A 22,153-nucleotide genomic window follows, 5' to 3' on the forward strand; every position below is an offset into this window, starting at 1 on the left:
AAAACAATTTTTGTCATTACTTTGTTGTTAGGTGCTGTTGAATCGATTTTCAAGTCATTGTGACCCCATATGACAGAGCAGAACAGGCCCATAGGGTTTTCTAGGCTGTAAACTTTACAGAAACAGATCTCCAGGCCTTTCTTCTGAAGAGCTGCTAAGTAAGTTTGAACCGTCAACCTTCTGGTTAGCAGTCAGGCCCTCAACTGTTGCGCCACCAGGGCTCCTTTCATTACTTTGAGGATCATGGAAACAAATGTGTGCACTCTGGGTTTCCAGGCCAGTATGTGACCTTAAAATAATGCAAATAACGTTGTGAATATTAAATAGGATAATGTACACAAAGAACTAAGCACTACTATACAAAGTTGGCCAGCAATAGATACTCAATAGGAAACCCCAGTGGCATAATGGTTAAAACCTACAGCTGCCAGCCAAAGGGTCAGCAGTTTGAATCTACCAGGCGCTCCTGGGAAGCTCTATGCGGCAGTTCTACTCTATCCTATAGGGTTGCTATGAACTGGAAATGACTCAACAACAATGGGTTTTGGTTTGGTTTAGGTGCTCAATAAAGATTAAGCTGGTGTATTTTTCCCCTTGCTGCTACAAGTTTACTATTTAACATGTCAAAATTCCTCCATTATTCTGACAGAAGTTTTGTAATACCCGAAGACAAAATACTGACTCTGCTTCTTGTATCATGTGACTGTCCACTATAATTCTACTTGCTATTGCCAGGTTAAGCACTGTAATGATCCTATAGGGAATTGTGCCCTGTTCAAACTCGTAATAAAAAAACAGTCTAACATTTGTACTTAAATAAGGATCAGGAAAGTTGTAAACTGCTGTGATAAAATATGGATTTGGTACACCAATCTTACAGAGAGATGCTGTTTATTGTTTTATTATTTATATTTATCAAAGGGAAATTTGGATGGCCACTATCGATTATCTTGGGCTCAGCTGAAAAAATATTAATGGTCTGATACAAATTGGAGAACACATGGTACATGTACCACTGGGTCTCTCTCCATGTTATTAATCATATTAAACACTTCTTGTTAATTAATCCTAATGAGAATTTGCCAGTTGAATGGAACAAGGGGAAAAATGCATACAGGACAGAAGAAATAATGTGTGGATATTAACAACCTAGATAGGAAGAAAATGTGTGAATCGGTCACCTAATGTCCACTAAAAATCCTGCAAATAAGAGGTCATTTACGTATCGGAAAAGTAAGCTCAAATCATTGAGCATGTAGTATTTCTTCTGATAATGCAAATTAATCATTCTTAGACTTCTCGTGGGGGTGTGGAAATATTAGGAAAGCAGTGAATTATTCAAATGAGTATGAATGTGTGTGATGGCCATGAACCCCCATGGTAAATGACGGACGAGCACGACAACACAAATACATCTCAGCTCTCAAAGCTGAAAGTTAAAATGTGCTTTTGAATGCCTTAGCTGGGCACTGTGCTAAGCTCAACACAAAAACATGAATAAAATTTATTTGCCTGAGGCAAGTGGCTACACATGACATACTAGCAATAGCAGGTATCAATTCTTAGAACACTTAAAAATAAGACAGTATTACTTTCATTTTGTTTGGTATAAAATGCAAGTATTGTACAGCAAAATAACTTGAGTGCCAATAATGGAATGGTGGAGATCACATGATAGAATATTACAAGACCAACAACTTATTCATGGCAAATATCTTTTGTCAACAACATAAATGTCGACTATACACGTGAACCTCACCTGAGGGAACATACAGCAATGAAATCAACTATATCTGTGGAAAGAGATGATGGCGAAGCTCAATATCATCAGTCAGAACAAGGCCAGGGGCTGACTGTGGAACAGAGCATTAACTTCTCATATGCAAGTTCAGGTTGATGTTGAAGAAAATTAGAACACGTTCAAGAGAGCCAAAGTACAACCTTGAGTATATCCCATCTGAATTTAGAGACCATCTCAAGAATAGATTTGACGCATTGAACACTAATGACCAAACCAGGCCAGTTATGGAATGACATCAAGGACATCATACGTAAAGAAAGCAAAACATCATTAAAAAGACAGGAAAGAAAGAAAAGAGCAAAACAGATGTCAGAAGAGACTCTGAAACTTGGTCTTCAATATAGAGCAGCTAAAAAAAAAAAAAAATTTTTTTTTTAAAGTAAATGGAAGAAATGATGAAGGAAAACAGCTGAAAAGGAGATTTCAAAGGGCAGCTCGAGAAGACAAAGTATTATAATGAAATGTGCAAATACCTGGAGTTAGAAAACCAAAAGGGAAGAACATGCCTGGCATTTCTGAAGCTAAAAGAACTGAAGAAAAAATTGAAGCCTCGAGTTGCAGTATTGAAAAATTGTATAGGAAAAATATTAAATGATGCAGGAAGCATCAAAAGAAGATGGAAGGAATACAGAGTCATTACACCAAAAAGAACTGGTCGACGTTCAACCATTTCAGGAGGTAGCAGATGATCAAGAGACCAACGGTACTGAAGGACGGAGGTTCAGGCTGCACTGAAGGCACTGGTGAAAAACAAGGCTCCGGGGACTGATGGAACACCAGCTGAGATGTTTCAACAAATGGACGCAGCGCTAGAAGTACTCACTTGTCTCGGGAAAAGCTGGACATTGGGGACACCTTCAACCTCCGCCACATAGGAACCAGCTTTGTGCTGACCCTCATAAAAGAAATTATTCGTTTACTATCCAACTCTACAAACTCTTTTCACACACCCACATTACAAGGAGAAATATATTTCTAAAAATAAATATACTTTTACCTTCTTAGGGATCTTCTTTTAAACCCAAATCATACCTGTTTTGGACTTTCTGGATCATCACAAAGCGAAATTAAAATTAATGTAAATAAGATATTATTTCCACACTATAAAAGTGTAAGGAAGATCCCATAGGTTAGGATAGTGATTCTGTCTCCAAGGGACATCTGACAATTTCTGAAGACATTTTTGGTTGTCACAACTGAATGAATGAACACATCTGTCTTGGAAGAAATACAGCCAGAATGCTCCTTAGAAGCGAGGATGACAAGACTACGTCTCACAGACTTTGGACGTGTTATCAGGAGGGACCAGTCCCTGGAGAAGGACATCATGCTTGGTAAAGCAGAGGGTCAGCGCAAGAGAGGAAGATGGATTGACAGTGTGGCAGCCACGTTGTGAGGCTGGCGCCGGACCAGGTAGTGTTTTGTTCTGCTGTACACAGGGTTGCTAGGAGTCGGAACCAACTCAATGGCACCTAACAACAACAACAACGCAAAGTTTTGATTGGGTCCCTGAAGAAGCCAATATATATTGATAAAACAGCTGGATAACATGGCAGCTCCCTTGAGGGAGGGCAGAAAGTGTATCTTCCCCAGCATCTAACAAAGGGCTGGTTACAAAAGTGGCATTTGAGAGTTACTCTTCTGTTTGGTTGATAACTAATTCATGTTTTAGCCACGGGGGTCGGTACCAGAACAACTGAGTTCACAGCCTTGATCATCTGCCGGGAGCTGTAGGTATTGCTTAGGCATCTTCATGTTCACAATTACAACATGTTTCCAGGATGTCACTGACGGCAACCATCAGGCCAGAGTGCCTCCGGCAACAACAGAACACCGTCGTGCAGAAGTTGACGGAGCACCGATACTCCAGCCAGTCACAAAATGCCGAGCAGCAACTTGCTGAGCAATTAAAACTGAGATAAGATGGAACCTTACTCACTTTAGTTACTGGGAAACACCTTCCTCCCACTTCCGTAAAGCAGCATTATACGCTTTCCTAAACTAACGCTATAGCCAAAAAGCAGAAAAGGTTGTCGAGTCAATTCCACCTCATAGCCACCCCATGTGTGTCACAGCAGAACTGTGCTCTACAGGGTCTTCAATGGCTGATGTAAAAAAAAAAAACTTTTTTATTTTGATGAAAGTCTACACAACCGAAGACACACCGTTTCAACAATTTCTACAAGTACAACTCAGTAACACTGGTTACATTCTTCCAGTTGTGCAACTGTTCTCACTGCTCTTTCCCAAATTATTCCACCCACATGATCTTAAACTCACTGTCTCCCAAGCTTTCCGCCCCCCTTCAACGGCAGACTTTCCCAGAGCAGATCACCAGGCCTTTCTTCTGAGGCACCTCTGGGCAGACTCAAGCTGCCAACGTTTCAGTTAGCAGCCAGGCCCTTAACCGTCTGAGCCACAGGCACTTCACTTAACACTCTGACCCCTTGGAATTGCCCATGGGATGTCCACCGGCAGGGCACCTGGGGAGGAGTCAGAAGATGGGGCTCTAGACTCAACCTCCCCACCTCGGGGGCTGGCCCTGGGCTAGGCCATCTGACTCCGCAGCCCTTTGTGGTTTCCCCACACAGCTTCTGAGGACCTACTACGCACCGTGCTTATCTCCAGGGTTACTAGGAAGGTCAGTGAAATCATGAACGCGAGGACGGCTGACGCATCATACAAAGTGAAGAAGCACTATCACTACCTCTCATCCATGGCTCGTATCCTTAGGATCGAGTCCGCTTGCCTTCCACGGGAAAGTCCAGACAGCAGGGTCACACCAGCACCAGCTGCAGTAGGGGAAGACCAAGCTCTATGTCTCTCTGGGTCACCCCGGGAGAGTCCCCGCCCAGCTCTAGTTCAGTTCCAAGGAGCCCCACCTCACAGCTCCATTTCATCCCGGTGCCGCCGATCACCTCTTCTGGCTTTGTCCCAAGACCATCAACAGAGCCTCCTGAACTGCCACAGTGGACTTTCCAACTGTGGTTTCTCCACTGGTCCTCATGGAGTTTCAGGTTCTCTGTATTTCTGGAGGCTACCGTGCCTGGAGGGCAGTGGTGGCTCAGGCATAGAATGCTTTCCTTTCGTGCTGGAGACCTGGGTTCAGTCCCAGCCAGTGCGTCTCATGCACAACCACCACCCATCTGTCAGCGGAGGCTGGGTGTTGCCAGAATACTGAACAGGTTTCAGCAGAGCTTCCACACTAAGATGGACCTGGCAGGAAGGCCTGGTGATCAGCTTCCGAAAATCAGCCAGTAAAAACCCTAGGGATCACGGCAATCTAACGTGCAACCCATCGTGGGCTGACACAAGGCCCGGCAGCATTTCACCCTGTCACGCATGGGTCACCATGAGTTAACTAGGTGGCAGCTAACAACAAGCAGGTCTGGAAGCAGGCTGTAAGGGACTTTCAGACTCTCCTTACTTCTAGAAGCCATCAAGCCTGGAACAGGGCAGTCCTCCTGGTCCCCTTGTCTCCCTGGCTCCATCCTAGCAGACCACAGGCTGGGGCACAGCCTGGGCCCTGGTTTTCGCTCAAGGAGACAGCCGGTCCAGCAAGGCAGCTCTCCCCAGCTTTGGCGCTAGTGGTGACTTTAGACAGAGGTCTTCCAGGACGACATGGTCTGTGTGTTATCTCCCTGACAGCACAGGTGGTCTGAGATGCCTGCCACACAACTCCACATGCGGAAACAGGGTACGAGGAGCCCCAGGGTGAGCCATGAGATGAAGTGTCTGAGCAACCCTGCTTCCAGCAGTAGGGGATGCTCCTCCACAACGGCATGAAAGGTTCAGCATCACGCAGAGGACTACACACAGAACAGCCCCAGTGTGGGGGGAGGGGGGGAAGAGCCCTGGTGGTGCAGTGGTTAAAGCGATCAGCTGCTAACCGAAAGGTCAGTGGTTCGAACCCACCCAGCCACTCTGTAGGAGAAAAGACCTGGTGATCTGCTCCCATAAAGACTATAGCCTAGGAAGCCCTATGGGGCAGTTCTACTCTGTCCTATAGGGTCTCTATGAGTCAGAATTGACTTGACACCAGTAGGTTTTATATACATACGTAGTTGTTGTTGTGGAGCCCTGGAAGTGCAGTAGCTAAGAGCTATGGCTGCTTACCAAAAGGTTAGCAGTTCGAATCTACCAGCCGCTCCCTAGAAACCCTATGGGGCAGCTCTACTCTGTCTTACAGGGCTGCTACGAGTCAGAATCAACTTGGAACCTAATCAAAACAACGGGGTGGGGGGGGGATGGCAAGAGTTTGTACTTCTAAAAACGTCTAGTCTGTCATGTGTGAGTCATAAAATTTATTTGTGTGTGTGTCTGATTAATGGAAAATGGAAGCACTGAGTGGCTAGGTCTTAAGAACAGTTTTTTTTTTTCTTCTTTGTGTGAATTTAATCTTTCTCATTCTCCTCCTCCTCCTCCTCCCTTTCTTCTTTTTCTCCTCCTCTCTTTCTTCTCCCTCTCTCTCTCCCTTCCCTCTTCTTCTTTTCTCCCTCCCTCTCTTTCTCTCTCTTCCCCACACCCTTCTCTCTGTCTCTATTTCTCCTGCACTGAAGTGAAATCCCCAGGCTGCACAAGAACAAGGGTGCCCTTCCCTGCCAATGGTCCCCCTCGGGCACTGCCAGGTTGTGGTCAACACTGAGAACCGCCGGACCTGCCCTGTGGTTTCTTACCTCACAGAAGCTTTGGCACTGATGCCTCCTCTGGTCCCAGGACTCCTTGCAGGGCTCCAGACACTGGGAGAGATGGAAAACAAGAGAAAATCACCCAGGGAGAAGGCACAAAACCAAGAGAAACTCTACCTGTGGGCATTGCCTTCAGTGCCCATCTCTCCTAGTCAGCTTAGAAAACCAAACATCTCAGTTGATTATTCTAGCTGCGTATAATATGAACTAAGCAAGGGTGTCACTACAGAGCCAGGACAACTATATATAGCATAGACACAGACAAAGACATATAGACATAGACATAGACATATAGACATAGACTAGACATAGACCTAGACCTAGACATAGACTAGACATAGACATATAGACACAGACATATAGACATAGACTAGACAAAGACATAGACTAGACCTAGACCTAGACATAAACTACACACAGACACAGACACAGACTAGACATAGGCATATAGACATAGACTAGACATAGACATAGATATATTTTTTTCTTTTTACACAACTGAAAGAAAGATTGCCTAGTTTGGAGGCAGCTTACAGGAGAGGCAACAACATTCACTGTAGACTCAGAATAATTGGGATAAAAAATACTTTTATTCAATAAGAAGTACTTTTTAAAAAAGATTTTCTTTCAGGGGAATCATTTTTCTCAAACCTTTAATGTTCAGTATTAATTTCCTTTTTTAAATTGGCAGCATAGTGTTATTTCTTTGTTATACTCTTCTATAAGTGATTGAGTGGAACTGCACCGTGCTAAATACGTGGATATGCAAGTGTGTGGTAGGGGTGTGTGCGTGTTTGTGTGTGTATGCGTGTACACACACATATGTGTGTGCTATGCGTGTGTATGGAATTGCATCATGCTAAATACATGAATAGACAAAGGTATGTATGTGTGTATATAAAACAGATATATAGGTATGTTACGTATTTAGTTCAGTTGATCCAGCCACATAGAATTCACCCACTGTAATGACCACTGATCACGTAACTAAAGGCCCCTCTGCTAAAATATACTGAACAAACCTCAACATTAGATTCTTCCACACCCATGTTTCAAAATAGAGAATGAAGTGTACTTAGACAGATTATGCAGTCTCTACGTGGCACAAACGGTTAAGCGCTCGACTACTAGCTGAAAGGCTGGCTGTTCGAACCCCCCAGAGGTGCCTCGGAAGACAGGCCTGGTGATCTGCTTCCAAAAAGTCACAGCCTTGAAAACCCTATACAGCTGTGTTACTCTGCACAGGTGGGGCTGCCATGAGTCAGAACTGACCCCACGGCAACTGACAACGATGATAACGCCGTGGTATATGCGTATTATACACGTACATACATACAAAAAGCCCCAGCCCGCTGCCACTGAGTCAGTTCTGACCCTCTCTCACACACACACACACACACACATATATACACAGTTATAAATTAAATAGCCAGGCCCCAGTGTTGAAAACGATTGTAGAAATTGCTTGTAATAATAAAAACAGCACTGTTGAAAAAACAAATTATACATATGTATATAACATAATTATTACTATATAGTGTAAATATAGGGTCGCTATGAGTCAGAATCAACTCGACGGCAACGTTTTTTTTTGTAGTGTAGATATAGTAATAAGTTATATATACACACACACATAATATGCTTAGATGAACTTTGATGTATGTATAGATAGATATAGATACAGATACAGGTATATCCAAGATAACGGCCAGGACTCCTTGTTGAAACTAAAATGTTACATTCAAATCCATGGAGATTTGATTATTCAAATTATATTTTTAATGCAAATATAAAAGTTAAGTCCTATGTAGCCCAATGTCAGTTTTCTAAATATTGGCATACCGTTGGCTCTCGTAAGCTCCTGATGACTCTCTCTAAAAAGCAGATGACTCTCTCTGTGCGATTTTTATTCCTCTAACTTGACGGCACTGGGTTTGGTTTTTTGTTTTTGATGGTAAGTAAATTTTCCTGTTAGGATCAGACTTATCATTTAAATTTTCAAACACTTATAATGTGAAATTCAGGATGGATGACATACCTACGCTGCCTTGTCATTCCGTTTTCTAGTAACCCCACCCCCCGCATTATAAAATTAAACTACAGTGTAAAGATACACGGGAAGACCGTACGGTGAAATTTGATTTTCAAATAACCATTGCCAGTTTTCAATCAGAAACGCATACGAAAACCGGCGGTGCTCCTGCACCAAGTGTCAGGCATTTCTGACCGTGCGACTCTGGATGTGATCTCTGGCCATGAGCGTCCGCATCCCCGGGAGTTTTAGAAACACACGCCCCTCCACATACCTACAAAGTCGCGGCCCAGGGATCTCCCCGGATGCCTTTGGCAGGAAACTCTGGGTGCTCGCTACACTTTCAGAAGAAATGCTACGGCATTTGATAAAAACCAAAGGTCCGTAAAGTCCAACTGTTCGTTAATGTTGCATGTAAACAACTCATTCTTAATTATTTTAAATACAAGAATCTTGAGTACTTCAGTGATACCTTCCCAAGCTGTAACATGAGCTTGGCCCAAGCTTATGAGTTCTTCCCTCCCTCAAGCATGACCCGAACAAATGTATGATTTATCTCCACTAAAATATTTCTAAAAGAATACCATTTTCTAATAGCAGTGAAGCGGTGTTTGATAACTTGTTTATCTTACATCTTTCGCTAATCCTTAAGGAGTTATCAGGTTTGTTTCCTAAAGGGAGGTCAATATCTCATCCTTGTTTTTATTATTCTTGTAACACTTTGGTCCTGAGTTTCAAGACTCCTTGTTTTTTTTTTGTTATTGTTGTTGTTGTTTGTTTTTTAAGACATTGGTTCTTAGCCAAAAAAGATTAGTAGTCATTTAATAAGTCTGCTTGAACTAATTTCTTCTCAAGGTCATTTGCAATAAATAAATAGCACGCCTTCAAAATATCGTGAAGTTTTATTTAGCTTGAGATTAAACTGTGTTTTATGACAGCCGCACCCATCCACAAGATTGGCTACTCCGAAGTCAAGTGTTGGTCATTTCGCTCAAGAAATACCCAGCAACCCTTTATTCCTTATGAAACTGTAAAGTGCTGTTATGGACTGAACTGTGTCCCCCACAATATGTGTCAATCTGGCTAGGCCATGATTCCCAGTATTGTGTGATTGTCCGCCATTTTGTCATCTGATGTGATTATCCTACGTGTTGTAAATCCTAATCTCTGCCTGTGGTTAATGAGGCAGGATTAGGTCATGTTAAAGAGGATTAGGGTGGGATGGAACACCCTTACTCAGGTCACAACCCTGATCTGATGCACGGGGAGTTTCCCTGGGGTGTGGCCTGCATCACCTTTTATTTTACAAGAGATAAAGGAGAAGGGAGCAGAGATGGGGAACTTCATGCCACCAAGAAAGCAGCACCAGAAGTACAGCATGTCCTTTGGACCTAGGGTCCCTGCGCTAAGAAGTTCCTAGATCCAGGGTAAGAATGATGAAAACAACCTTTCTCCAGAGCCAACAAAGCCTTCCCCTAGAGCTGGCACCCTGAGTTCGGACTTCTTGCCTCCTAGACTGTGAGAGAATAAACTTCTCTTTGTTAAAGCCATCCACCTGTGGTATTTCTGTTATAGCAGCACTAGATGACTAAGACAAGTGTATGTGACTAACAGCATGTCATTATAATTATGCAATTCTTGTTTTCTACCACTGGTAAAAACATAAGCCATGAAAATATGTGTATATAATTGCATTTTCATAACTATAGACTTATACGTGCATAAAAAGCCTTGATCCTTTGAGAGCTCCACAATCACACATAATCTATTCCTTGAAAGCTTGTGGAACAGGCAAATAATTTATATGAAACAAATATCATTTAGAAAAACTTGGGCATGTTTGTGACACTCTAATGGAAGCAATACATACCACACTTGTCTTCTCGTTAATCCAGAATCACTTCCATCGGGATATACAATTCACTTAAAGCTCTATTTTAATTGCACGCTCGCCTCATTTCCCATAACCCCGATCCGCAACGTCTAAAGATACACCTCAACACGTTACTAATGACAGCAAACATTTTCTTTTAATAATCCTCTATGAAACTACCTGACAAGAATTGCCTGGCTGCAGACATAAGAATAAATCTTTGCAGGATAAATTTGCCAAACTCTATTTTGGGTAATCTTTATGATTCTCTTAGTCAGTTAAAATGATTCCATCTCTCTCATGCTTGATAAAAGAAGAAAACACTTTCTATTTCTTCAAATAATAAAAACAATACGCCAAAAAAGGACAGTCCCAGGTCTGTCTTCCAGGAAAGAAGAAAAAGTGAGAGACATAATAATACTACAGGCAAATAATGGCTTTGAAACTTACCACCTATCACGGCATAATATACTAAGTATGTACTGAAAGCAGAGACTATGGCAAAGATGTTTACCTGTGTTTTATTGACTATGCTCAGGCCTTCAACTGTGTGGGTCATAACAGATTATGGATAACATTGCGAAGAATGGGAATTCCAGAACAGTTCATTGTGCTCATGCAGAAACTGTACACAGACCAAGAGGCAATCGTTCCAATAGAAGAAGAGGATACTGCATGGTTTAAAATCAGGAGGGGTGTGCATCAGTGTTGTATTCTTTCACCATACTTAAAAAAAAAAAAAAAAAAATCTGTATGCTGAGCAAATAATCCGAGAAGCTGGACTATATGAAGAAGAACAGGGCATCAGGATTGGAGGAAGACTCATTAACAACCTGTGTTATGCAGATTACACAACCTTGCTTGCTGAAGGTGAAGAGGACTTGATGCACTTACTGATGAAGGTCAAAGATTACCTACCACCTTCAGTATGGATTACACCTCAACATAAAGAAAACTAAAATCCTAACAACTGGACCGATAAACAACATCATGATAAATGGAGAAAAGGTTGAAGTTATCAAGGATTTCATTTTACTTGGATCCACAATCAACAGCCATGGAAGCAGCAGACAAGAAATCAAAAGATGCATTGCGTTGGGTAAATCTGCTGCAAAGGACCTCTTTAAAGTGTTGAAGAGCAAAGATGTCACCTTGAAGACTGAGGTGTGCCAGACCCAAGCCGTGGTATTTTCAATCACATCATACACATATGAAAGCTGGACAAATGAATAAGGGGATATTGTGTGGTTTAAAATCAGGAAAGGTGTGTGTCAGGGCTGTATTCTTTCACCATACCTATTCAATCTGTATGCTGAACATAATAATCCAAGAAACTGGACTATATGTAGAAGAACGTGTGGCATCAGAATTAGTGGAAGACTCGTTAACAACCTGTGATAAGCAATGAGACAACCTTGCTTGCAGAAAGAGAAGAGGACTTGAAGTACTTACTGATGAAGATCAAAACTACAGCTTTCAGTATGGATTACACCTCAACATAAAGAAAATGAAAATCCTCACAACTGGACCAATAAGCAACATCATGATAAATGGAGCAAAGACTGAGGTTGTCAAGGACTTCATTCTACTCGGATCCACAGTTAATGCCCATGGCAGCATCAGTCAAGAAATCAAACAACGTACTGCACTGGGAAAATCTGTAAAAGACCCCTTTAAAATGCTCAAAAGCAAAGATGTCACTTTGAAGACTAAGGTGTTCCTGACCCAAGCCATGGTATTTTCAATCATCTCATATGCATGAGAAAGTTGGACAATGCATAAGGAAGACCAAAGAAGAGATGATGCATTTGAATTACAGTGTTGGTGAAGTATATTTAATATACCATGGACTGCCAGAAGAACAAACAGAATGCTCCTTAGAAGTGGGGATGGCGAAACTTTGTGTCCTGTACTTCGTACATGTTATCAGGAGGAACCAGTCCCTGGAGAAGGACATCATGCTTGGTGAAGCAGAGGGTCAGCAAAAAAAAAAGGGAGATCTTCAACGAGATGGACTGATACAGTGGCTACAACAATGGGCTCAAACATACCAACGATTGTGAGAATGAGGCAGGACAGGGCAGTATTCCCTTCTTTTGTACACAGGACCACTATGAGTTGCAACCAACTCAACGGCCCCTAACTACAACAGTTATTTATTTATTTATTTATTTTTGCTCTAAGTCGGTGGCTATCAATTTGGTGTGATATGCACACCCCAAGAGACTTTTGGCAATATCTGGAGACAATTTTGTTTGTAAGACATTAAGAGGAGGAAGAGAGACTGGCATCTAGTGAGCAGAGGCCAGGGATGCTGCTAGGCACCCTTCAATGCACAGGGCAGATTCCCCCGCACCCCCGCCCCCCATGATATAGAATTGCGTGGCCCCAAATGTCAAACGTGTTGACGCAGTAAAACCCTGGACTGAGCACACTAGAAAAGCAGTGAATTAGTCATAGCGCTAAAGGCAATCCTGAGAAACAGCTCTCCCAGGGTAGAGGGGTAAACGCTACTGTGGGCTGTGACCTCCAATCTTGTATCAATTCCATGTATTTCAGTCACAATCATCCTTCTAAAATACGGCTTTGAGAATGTGAGGTCCCTGATAAAACTAGCCAACAACCATCAAATTGAGGGCAGAGTATGTGACAGACTACAAACTACCCCTCTTTAGTAGGGAATCAGGTAGTGAATACGAGGCACATGAGACTGAGAACGCAGATGTGAGAGCGGACTCTAAAGAACACTTGTGCCTCCGGAACGGAGAGGAACCGAGGAACAGAAAGCCTTGGTTTGCGGCTGGACTATGCCATGTACCTGCTCTCAGCTGTGACCAAATCAAATTGATTACTTAGCCTCGGTTCAGTAATTGAAATACAAGAAGGTAATCTTCCATATTCACTTAAGATATTACCGGATATGTGAAGGGTGCTGGAAACTTTACAGATTATGGAAAACTTTTATAAATATTTATGAAATAAAGCCTCATACCAACAGACCTATGAAGATAAGTAAAACTGTGTACTATAAATCTAGATTGTAAATGTTATGTGCTAACAGTTTAAAAACCACAAACATCAAACTCATTGCCGTCGAGTCGATTCCAACTCACAGTGACCCTATAGGACAGAGTAGAACTGCACCATAGGGTTTCCAAGGAGTGGCTGGTGGATTCAAACTGCCAGCCTTTTGGTTAGCAGCCGAGCTCTTAACTACTGTGCCAACAGGGCTCCACTAACAGTTTAGGGAGGGGAAACCCATGGTGTAGAGAAGATGAAACAAAGCTAGTGAGAATTTGAACTTACGCTTTGGCATACTGGAATGCTGGTTCCATTAGAAAGCACTGAACTATTTATGTCTCATGACTGCAGGGGTGTAATATATGCAAAAGGGATTTGTAAACTGAAAAGTACTTTGCAAATCTATGGGATTACTAAATTACTATGATCCAGGAGAGGACCCTATTTCAGGATGCCCTAAACCCATTCCATTGAGTTGATTCCAACTCAGAGCAACCCTATAAACCAAAAAACCAAGCCCATTGCCATCGAGTCAATTCCAACTCATAGCAACCCTATAGGACAGAGTAGAACTGCCCGACAGAATTTCCAAGGAGCGTCTCGTGAATTCGAACTGCCAACCTTTTGGTTAGCAGCCGTAGCACTTAACCACTACGCCCCCAGAGTTTCCAGAGACCCTACAGGTGCTACCAATTCCAAGGAACTCATGCAGTCACAACATAGGACTATTTCATACCCCAGAAAGAGGCCTCCAACCTCTATGAGCTAATGTACCGATAATGAAAGAAGTTGTTGCTTCTGTTTTGTCAAACTACCCTCCAGCAAGCTTAGCATGAAATTCCATACCTTATATTTAACCAAACACTTTCATAAAAGTGAAACAAGGGAAATGACATAGCTAAGATAGCAGTCATAGGAAGCTCTAAACCAAAAAAGGTTCATACCAAATTTAAGTTTTCATACAAGCCCAACAATCAAGGAAATACAACCCATAAATTTTTGTGTGTCATTGGGTCAATGCTGACTCATAGTGACTCTACAGGACAGAGAACTGCCCCCACAGGGTTTCCTAGGCTGTAATCTTCATGGGAGCAAATCACCAGGTCTTTCCCTCCCCGGAGCAGCTGGTGAGTCTGAACGGCCAGTCTTTCAGTTAGCAGCCAGATGCTCCTTCAGCCCATAATTATGTTATAAACACAGCGAATTCTCACCAACGCAACGCATCCAGCTCTCCGTACACTGCGACCTGTCCAAATCGACATCTGTGAAGCCAACAATGTCAGTTAACACTTCCTATGTCGCCACGGGTCGCTTTGACTTATGTGCAATGTACTCTTCTAGCCACAGAGGATGGGCGATATGTGGTAAAGTTACACTCTGGCCCGATGCGGTATTTAATCTCTTACAGGACAAAGCAGGCAGACAAGTCAGCCTAAAGCTATAAACAATGAACTAAGTGATAGGAGAATAGCGTGCCGTAGGCAACAAGCAAACGGAAAGTAACACTGTCATTCCAAATGGGATAACTGGAGAGGACTCCATCAAGTCGGGGACCAGGAATGAGCTTAGAAGGATAAGCAGGACTTGAGTACGTAGATTTGGGGGCTGCACAATACCGTGTTGAGAGAGGGTGATGTGTAACTGATTAAAGGGGACAAAAGGCTGCAGAAAGCAAGGCTAGAATTACAGTCCCTTGGACGTCAATAAGGAACCGCTGACACTCTTCATGGGTGTTGCTTCCTCCAGTCTATGTTTAGGATGACTTGGGTGTTGAGATGGAAGATGGCTTAGAAAGAAGTAAGAAACTGCAGGGAGTGAAAACAAAGCAGAAGTCTTTGTAAAAACCAGTCGCTGTTGAGTCAATTCCAGCTCACGGTGAACCCATGTGTGTCAGAGTACAGCTGTGCTCTACAGGGCTTTCAATAGCCGTGATTTTTCAGAAGCAGATCACCAGGCCTTTCTTTTGAGGTACGTCTGAGTGGACTCAAACCTGCAGGTGAGCGTGTCAACCATTTGCACCACTCAGGGGCTCCTAAGTCATTATAAAAAAAACCAAAGCAAACCTGTTGCCGTTGAGTCGATTCCAACTTATAGCACCCCTATAGGACAGAGTAGAACTGCCCCATAGGGTTCCCAAGGAGTGCCTGGTGGATTCAAACTGCCAACCTTTTGGTTGGCAGCCTGAGCTCTTAACCACTATGCTACCAGGGTCCCAAATCTTCTCTCCACCATCTCTAGTGTCAATATGTCATTTGGGTGGCAGAGGACACTGAGTGGCAAGAAAAGGAAAATAAACCTAAGAAAGAAAATGTGTAAAGGCAAGCTAATAGACACTGTTCCTGGTTAGCTTTGAAAGACGAGAACAAGAGTAAGATGTGGATGGGAAAAGATACCAGCGTTTCCAGCCCAGATCTGAAAGGAAGCGATGTTGTCACCCAGATGGAGGACACCAGAGAAGCAGACATAGGGAAAGATGTGGAATACAGTGTTTAACAAGACGAGCTTGAGGTGTCCACGGATACACAGGAAGTGGTGCCCCACACGCTACTGGAACTGATGATATAGCATTCAGGAGAAAAAACTAAAGCTAATGAAGAACATTTAAAAGCTTTTTTTTCTCTCTCTCTCTCTACACCATTCATTCATTCCTTTCACAAAAATCTGCTGACTTCTGTTTCGGTACCGTCATGCTAAGTCATAGATCAGCTGAATCTATAAAACACACAGAGACCTGCCTTTAACACACTACAGTCTATAAGGGTAAAAAAGGCCCGTTTGTTTATAAGCAAAAGTCCAAGACATATGTCAATGAGGAGGTACAGAAACAGTAAGATTGGGGTGTTGGGAATTTTGGGAGCTGGGATACATGAAAGCTTCCAGAAAGGTAACACTGAAGGATGTCATTGTCCAGCAATTTTTTGTTTGTTTGTTATGCTTTTTTCCTTTTTTGTGTTTCTACTTTAAAATGAGAAGACTAGAACTTGTTGGTATGTAGAAAGGAAAGACCTGGTGGGCAGGGTCTGACTGAAGATGCAAGAGAAAGAGGAAAGAGTTGATCAAGGTCCCAAAGATGTTGTAGGGGGTAGAACATAGAAACACAGAACTTCAGAGAGGCAAGGAATCTTCAAGGTCATCTAATCCAACCCTACACCTTCCAGACTTGGGAATTAAGACGTCATTACGTCATTATTAGAGGCAACGCTGGCTGGTAGGGTGTAGGTCCATGGTTCCATCTGTGGTTGGAAACAGGCCGTGAGATTCCCACGTTCAGCTCAGAGAATACAAAGTTTGGTATGTGGGTAAAGACTGGGGAGAGATGACAATGACTATGAGTATCGCAAACATAAACTGTCTGATTGCAGTTCTCCAATGTGGGGAGAAACTGCTCATTAGGTGTGTGTGCCCTTCCAGGTACAATTCTTTGGGCCAAGCTTGAGTGGCCTTGAGTGAACAGAAAACTCAGGTGACCTCACAAATGAGGGACACACAAACTTTGGATTCTAGTTAGGTCTGAAGGTAAGACACAGAGCACTGGGCACTGGCGTTAGACAGGACTGGAGAAGAATCCGTGAACTAAAGCCTGTTGCCATCAAGTTGATCCCTGAAGTACCCCTCATTAGATGGTCTGAACTCCACTCAATTCTGCTCCAGCCTCTCTGCACCACAGGTTTCTGATACTTAAAAGACTGGAACAATATTTGCCCAAGAGGACTCTTTGGAAATCAACTTCACGAAGACAACCTTTGTACAGTATCTGCATGTAGCAGAGGCTCGGTGAAGCTGGTTCTCTCCCATTTCTGTAGCTGTTGCTGGCTGCCGTAGAGTTGATTCTAACTCATGGCGACCCCATGTGTGCAGAGTAGAACTGGCCCATAGGCTTTTCAAGGCTGGGACCTTTCGGAACCAGATCGCCAGGCCTGACTTCCAAGACAGCTCTGGGTGGGTTCGAATCTACAACCTTTTGGTTAATAGTCGAGCACTTAACCATTTGCACCACCCAGGGACTCCTCCCATCCATTTCTAGAGGAACAGTAAAAAAAAAAAAAAGCAACCTGTTGCTGTTGAATCAATTCTGACTCATGGCGACCCCATGTGTTACAGAGGAGAACTGCTCCACAGGGTCTTCTTGGCTGCAATCTTTATGGAAGCAGATCACCAGGCCTCTCTTTCATGGAGCCACTGACTGGGTTCAAGCTGTCAACCCTTAGATTAGTTGAGTGCAAAACTTTTGTACCACCCAGGGACAATAAGCAGAATTAAATTTGGTTTTCTCATAGAGTTCCCCAATATTCACCCTTTTTTCTCTTCCAATTGTAGAAGAAGGTAAACTTTCTTTTAAATCTAGTCTCCAGGCATGTTCCAACAATTGTTTTAAAAATGCCAATTTCTTGCCAAAATTCCAACTACTATGGTTGGGGGTTGGTGGGGTGGGTGGCAATATCTTTGTGTGTGGCCAGAAGACAGAATCAGAAGGAAAAATTCAAGGCTAGGTCACTGTTCATTTTGTAGGATACGTGTTATGCTTTCCCAAAAATATTTTCTGTTGGGTAATAAAAAATAGACCCGATAAATGATTTATATTCCATTTTGCCTGGATTGTTGCCTGAAGGTAAGGAATAAGCTTTGGAGCCTATAAAAATAAAAATCAACCTTTTCATTTTGGGCAGGTATATATCCATAGTCTGTAATAACATTATTAACACAAGCTTCCAAAGAACATTCTGGTTTCTGAATTAATAGCAAGTTTCTCTGGGAAGCAGCAAATCTGTTTTTTAGATGCAAGTGGGTATTTCTGTCCAGTACATTTCCTGAAATACACGCACCCTACCGCCTCGAGAAGTATCCATGGACTCCCTCCAGCTCTAAATTGGTATAGAAATTGTTACAATCCCGTGTGTCGAAAAGTGCACTGTGTCTTGCCAAAATAACAAAATCTTTTGGCCGGCAGCCCACAAAAGCACTGTTGAACAATTGTGGCAGGCCCAAACCACAGAGGATTAGCGTGCCAGCACAGCAAAAAGATGCAACAACGCCCAAGACGTTTCATATCACAAATCGACTGTCTCTGCAACAGTCAGGATGATTGCTCTCCAACCGTGATGGTTATCAAGAAACCTGGGCCCATTTACCACCACAATTTTTCACAGCAAAGGCACCTCCCACATCAAGAAGTTTCTAGCTTCAGTGGAAGGGCGTTTAGAAACAATAACAAAAAAATACACATGGAGGAAAGAAAGGAGTCAAGGGCCCTACTACCATGGAACCAGAGGGACTTAACAGGAAAGCGGCACAGCCTAGAATCTTGTAGAGTCCGGAAAGCTGGATCTAATAGGCCCTGTAAGCAGATGGCTTCATCACAACCTCAGGAACCCTAGGGCACAGGATCTCTGCTTCCTGGAGGTTCCAGGCTAACAGTGATCCCCCTCCTCTTGCCCCACTGTCTTGGTTTCTACTGCAAAACGCACAGGAAACAAATTTGTCTAGCACTCTGGGCCAATCGGCCTCTTAAAGGATCCCTCCTCCTGTGTACTAGATAAGCCCTTCCCACAACATCAAAGGAAACCCTGGTGGCGTAGTGGTTAAGAGCTACTGCTGCTAACCAAAAGATCGGCAGTTCGAATCCACTGGGTGCTCTTTGGAAACTCTATGGGGCAGTTCTACTCTGTCCTATAGGGTTGCTATGAGTCAGAATCAACTCAACGGCAGCAGGTTTGGTTTTTAGTTTTACAGTATCGAAAAGGAGCCCTGGTGGTGCAGTGGTTAAGTGCTCAGCTGCTAAACGAAAGGTCTGTGGTTCAAATCCACCCGCCACTCTTTTGGAGAAAGATGTGGCAGCCTGCTTCCGTAAAGGTTTACAGCCTTGGAAACCCTACGGGCAGTTCTACTCTGTCCTCCACTCCACGGCAGTGGATTACTATATCAAAACAAAATATTGTTCACAGCAAAAATAGGAAAATAGCGTCTGCAGCTGTAAACCATGGAATGGCATGCCCTGAATGGTTATCGGCTGTCAGTACTGTGTGCACCTTCTGCCTGGATTCACGCAGGAATTCCAAAATCAGCAGAAATCATCAATGTTTACCGAAAGTCTCTGGAGGAAAAACGCATGGAGGTGTCTGACCAAAGCAGAGAAATCAGTAAGGCGTGAAGCTTACATCCTAATGCAAACACTTCCCTAAAGACTCTTGAAGACCTGAGCCTCAGTGGGAAATGCATTGGAAAGTAGACAGTCTGATAAAATGGCACACACGATGAGAAAGAGAGTGAGTATTTAATCAGAGTGCTTACGAGGTCAATAATGCCAAGAAAGCGTTATTTCAAATCCCAAAAGTGTAACACATACACACATTGCCTTTTTTTTTTTTTTTTAATTCTTTGGCTCTAGCTATCCTTTGGAAAGAGGTGCTCAGCTGCTAACCAACAGGTTAGCAATTGGAACCCACCAGTCGCTCTGTGGGTGAAAGACGCAGCAGTCTCTTCCTACAAAGATTGCAGCCATGGAAACCCTGTGAGGCAGTTCTAGTCTGTCCTATAGGGCCACTAGGAGTTGGAATTGACTCCAGAGCAATGGGTTCTCTCCAGTTTCCCAGGAAAACCTAAATAACTCAAAAGGCCTGACGTAGCCATTAGCCAGTCCTTAGAGGCTGTATGGAGATGCATCATGTGGGCTGGAATCACCAGTGTTCACTAGATCAGACTGCATAACTCAGCTGGACTGTCCGGTCCCAGCTTTCTGTGGGTTTCAAGAGCCAGAGCCCGTTTCCTGGGTGCAATCTGGAATGTAACGTGCACAGCAAGCTTTGACATCACTGAGCACAGAAGTGACAGAACACCTCCTCTGTGACATGCTACAAGTTGAACGGAGATGACGGTTTCTCACTTCATGCTAGTGGGAGAGCTTGTGCAGGTCTAGCTTTGATCCTTGTTTCCGTAGGTATCCTTCCAAACTTCTCCTTGACATCATGTGACTCCTAAGAAATCATGTAGTTGAGAGCTCTGGAGAACAATGTCCACCCTGTCCCCCAGCTGGCTGGTCAGGTGTCTCACCCCCATGTTGCTGGCATTATAAAATGTGGCCTACGTCACAGAACTGGATTTTCCTACTTGTCCCTTTGTTAAATCTGACAGAGCTACTCTTGAGCCTGACTTACTTATAATATATGCCTGTGGGGTAATAAGGTTGTTTACATCAGCCATCTATACGAATGACATAGAAGACACATAAAATCAGTTGCCTCCTCGTCCATTCGGACTCCTGGCACCTTCCACGTGTGTCAGAGTAGGGCTGTGCTCCATAGGGTTTCCAATGGCTGGTTTTCCAGAAGTAGATTACCAGGCATTTCTTCCAAGGCACCTCTGGAGGGAACAGAATTTCTAACTTTCAGTCAGCAGCTGAGCATGTTCACCCATTGTACCACTCAGAGAATCCATACTGTCAGCTTATTTCCTCTGACAAATTAAATCTACTTGTCTCCAAGGTGACTGATTGCAGTATGTTCTAAGGAAGAGCCCACTATGAAACACGTCCTTGCAGTAAGAAGAATCAGCAAGACTGTCAACACTAATCCTTCCTGGGGAGAAGAGGCTTGCAACACTGACAGCTTGATGTCTGTCTGTGTGGTACGGCTGTCTGGTGTGTCAAGCTTGGGAAGGGCACCCCATGCTCTTGGAAGGACAGGGGGACTGGGGTTTGGGGAGGATTGAAACATTTCCTGTCTCCCTGCCAGATGGAATCACACCAGCACTGTCAACAGGAAAGCCCCTCCTAGGACGTCCACGCAGTCCTGGCCAGCCCCACTCAACTTGGCACCTTGTGGTAGGCCTGCTCAAAACTGACAAATGAGAAGGAATATTCATAACTTCCCAGAAGCTGAAAAGGGAACGCTGAAGTGGAGAACAGACATTAGTTATGGATGGGAACGTCTGTTTATCATAGGACCTCGTTGGTCTTTATCCCTATGCGGAACTTGTGCAACTTCACTTGGATATTTAATTTCATTCTCCTTTGTCCCTCAAAAAAAAGTGACGTTCTTATGCTCATCAAAAGACTTCACCAAAAGAGGAAAAAGAAAACCTACAGACTGGGAAAAAAAATTTGGCTATTACAAATCAGACAAAGGCCAATCTCTAAAAACTACAATAAAGTCGAACACCTCTACAACAAAAAGACAAATAATCCAAATAAATGGGCAAAGGAAATGAACAGACACTTCACCAAAGAAGATATTCAAGCAGCTAACACATGAGGAAATGCTCGCAATCACTAGCCATTTGTTATTGTTGTTGTTAGGTGCCGTCGAGTCGGTTCTGACCCATAGTGACCCTATGCACAACAGAACGAAACACTGCCTGGTCCTGAGCCATCCTTACAATCATTGTTATGCTTGAGCTCATTGTTGCAGCCACTGCGTCAATCCACCTCGTTGAGGGTCTTCCTCTTTTCCGCTGACCCTGTACTCTGCCAAGCATGATGTCCCTCTCCAGGGACTGATCCCTCTTGACAACAGCTAGCCATTAGAAAAATGCAAATTAAAACCACAATGAGATACCATCTCACCCCAGCATTACTGGCACGAATCAAAAAAACAGGAAATAACAAATGTTAAAGAGGCTGCAGGGAGACTGGAACTCTTATGCACTGCTGGTGGGAATGCAAAATCGTACAACCATTTTGGAAAACAATGTGGCGTTTCCTTAGAAAGCTAGAAATAGAAATACCATCTGATTCAGCAATTCCA

At 43.3% G+C, this 22,153-nt stretch overlaps 1 protein-coding gene across 1 annotated transcript in view; it reads right to left on the reverse strand.

Moving 5' to 3' along the window:
* ANOS1 (anosmin 1) overlaps positions 1–22,153 on the reverse strand; it is a 635,904-nt gene that overhangs the window by 78,753 nt on the left and 534,998 nt on the right. Inside the window, exon 35 of the mRNA XM_064277948.1 lies at positions 6,478–6,540. Within this exon, the coding sequence (XP_064134018.1) occupies positions 6,478–6,540 (63 nt within the window). The remainder of the gene's footprint in view (positions 1–6,477; positions 6,541–22,153) is intronic.

The sequence above is a fragment of the Loxodonta africana genome, chromosome X (genome assembly GCF_030014295.1).
Source record: "Loxodonta africana isolate mLoxAfr1 chromosome X, mLoxAfr1.hap2, whole genome shotgun sequence".
Classification (NCBI taxonomy): domain Eukaryota; kingdom Metazoa; phylum Chordata; class Mammalia; order Proboscidea; family Elephantidae; genus Loxodonta; species Loxodonta africana.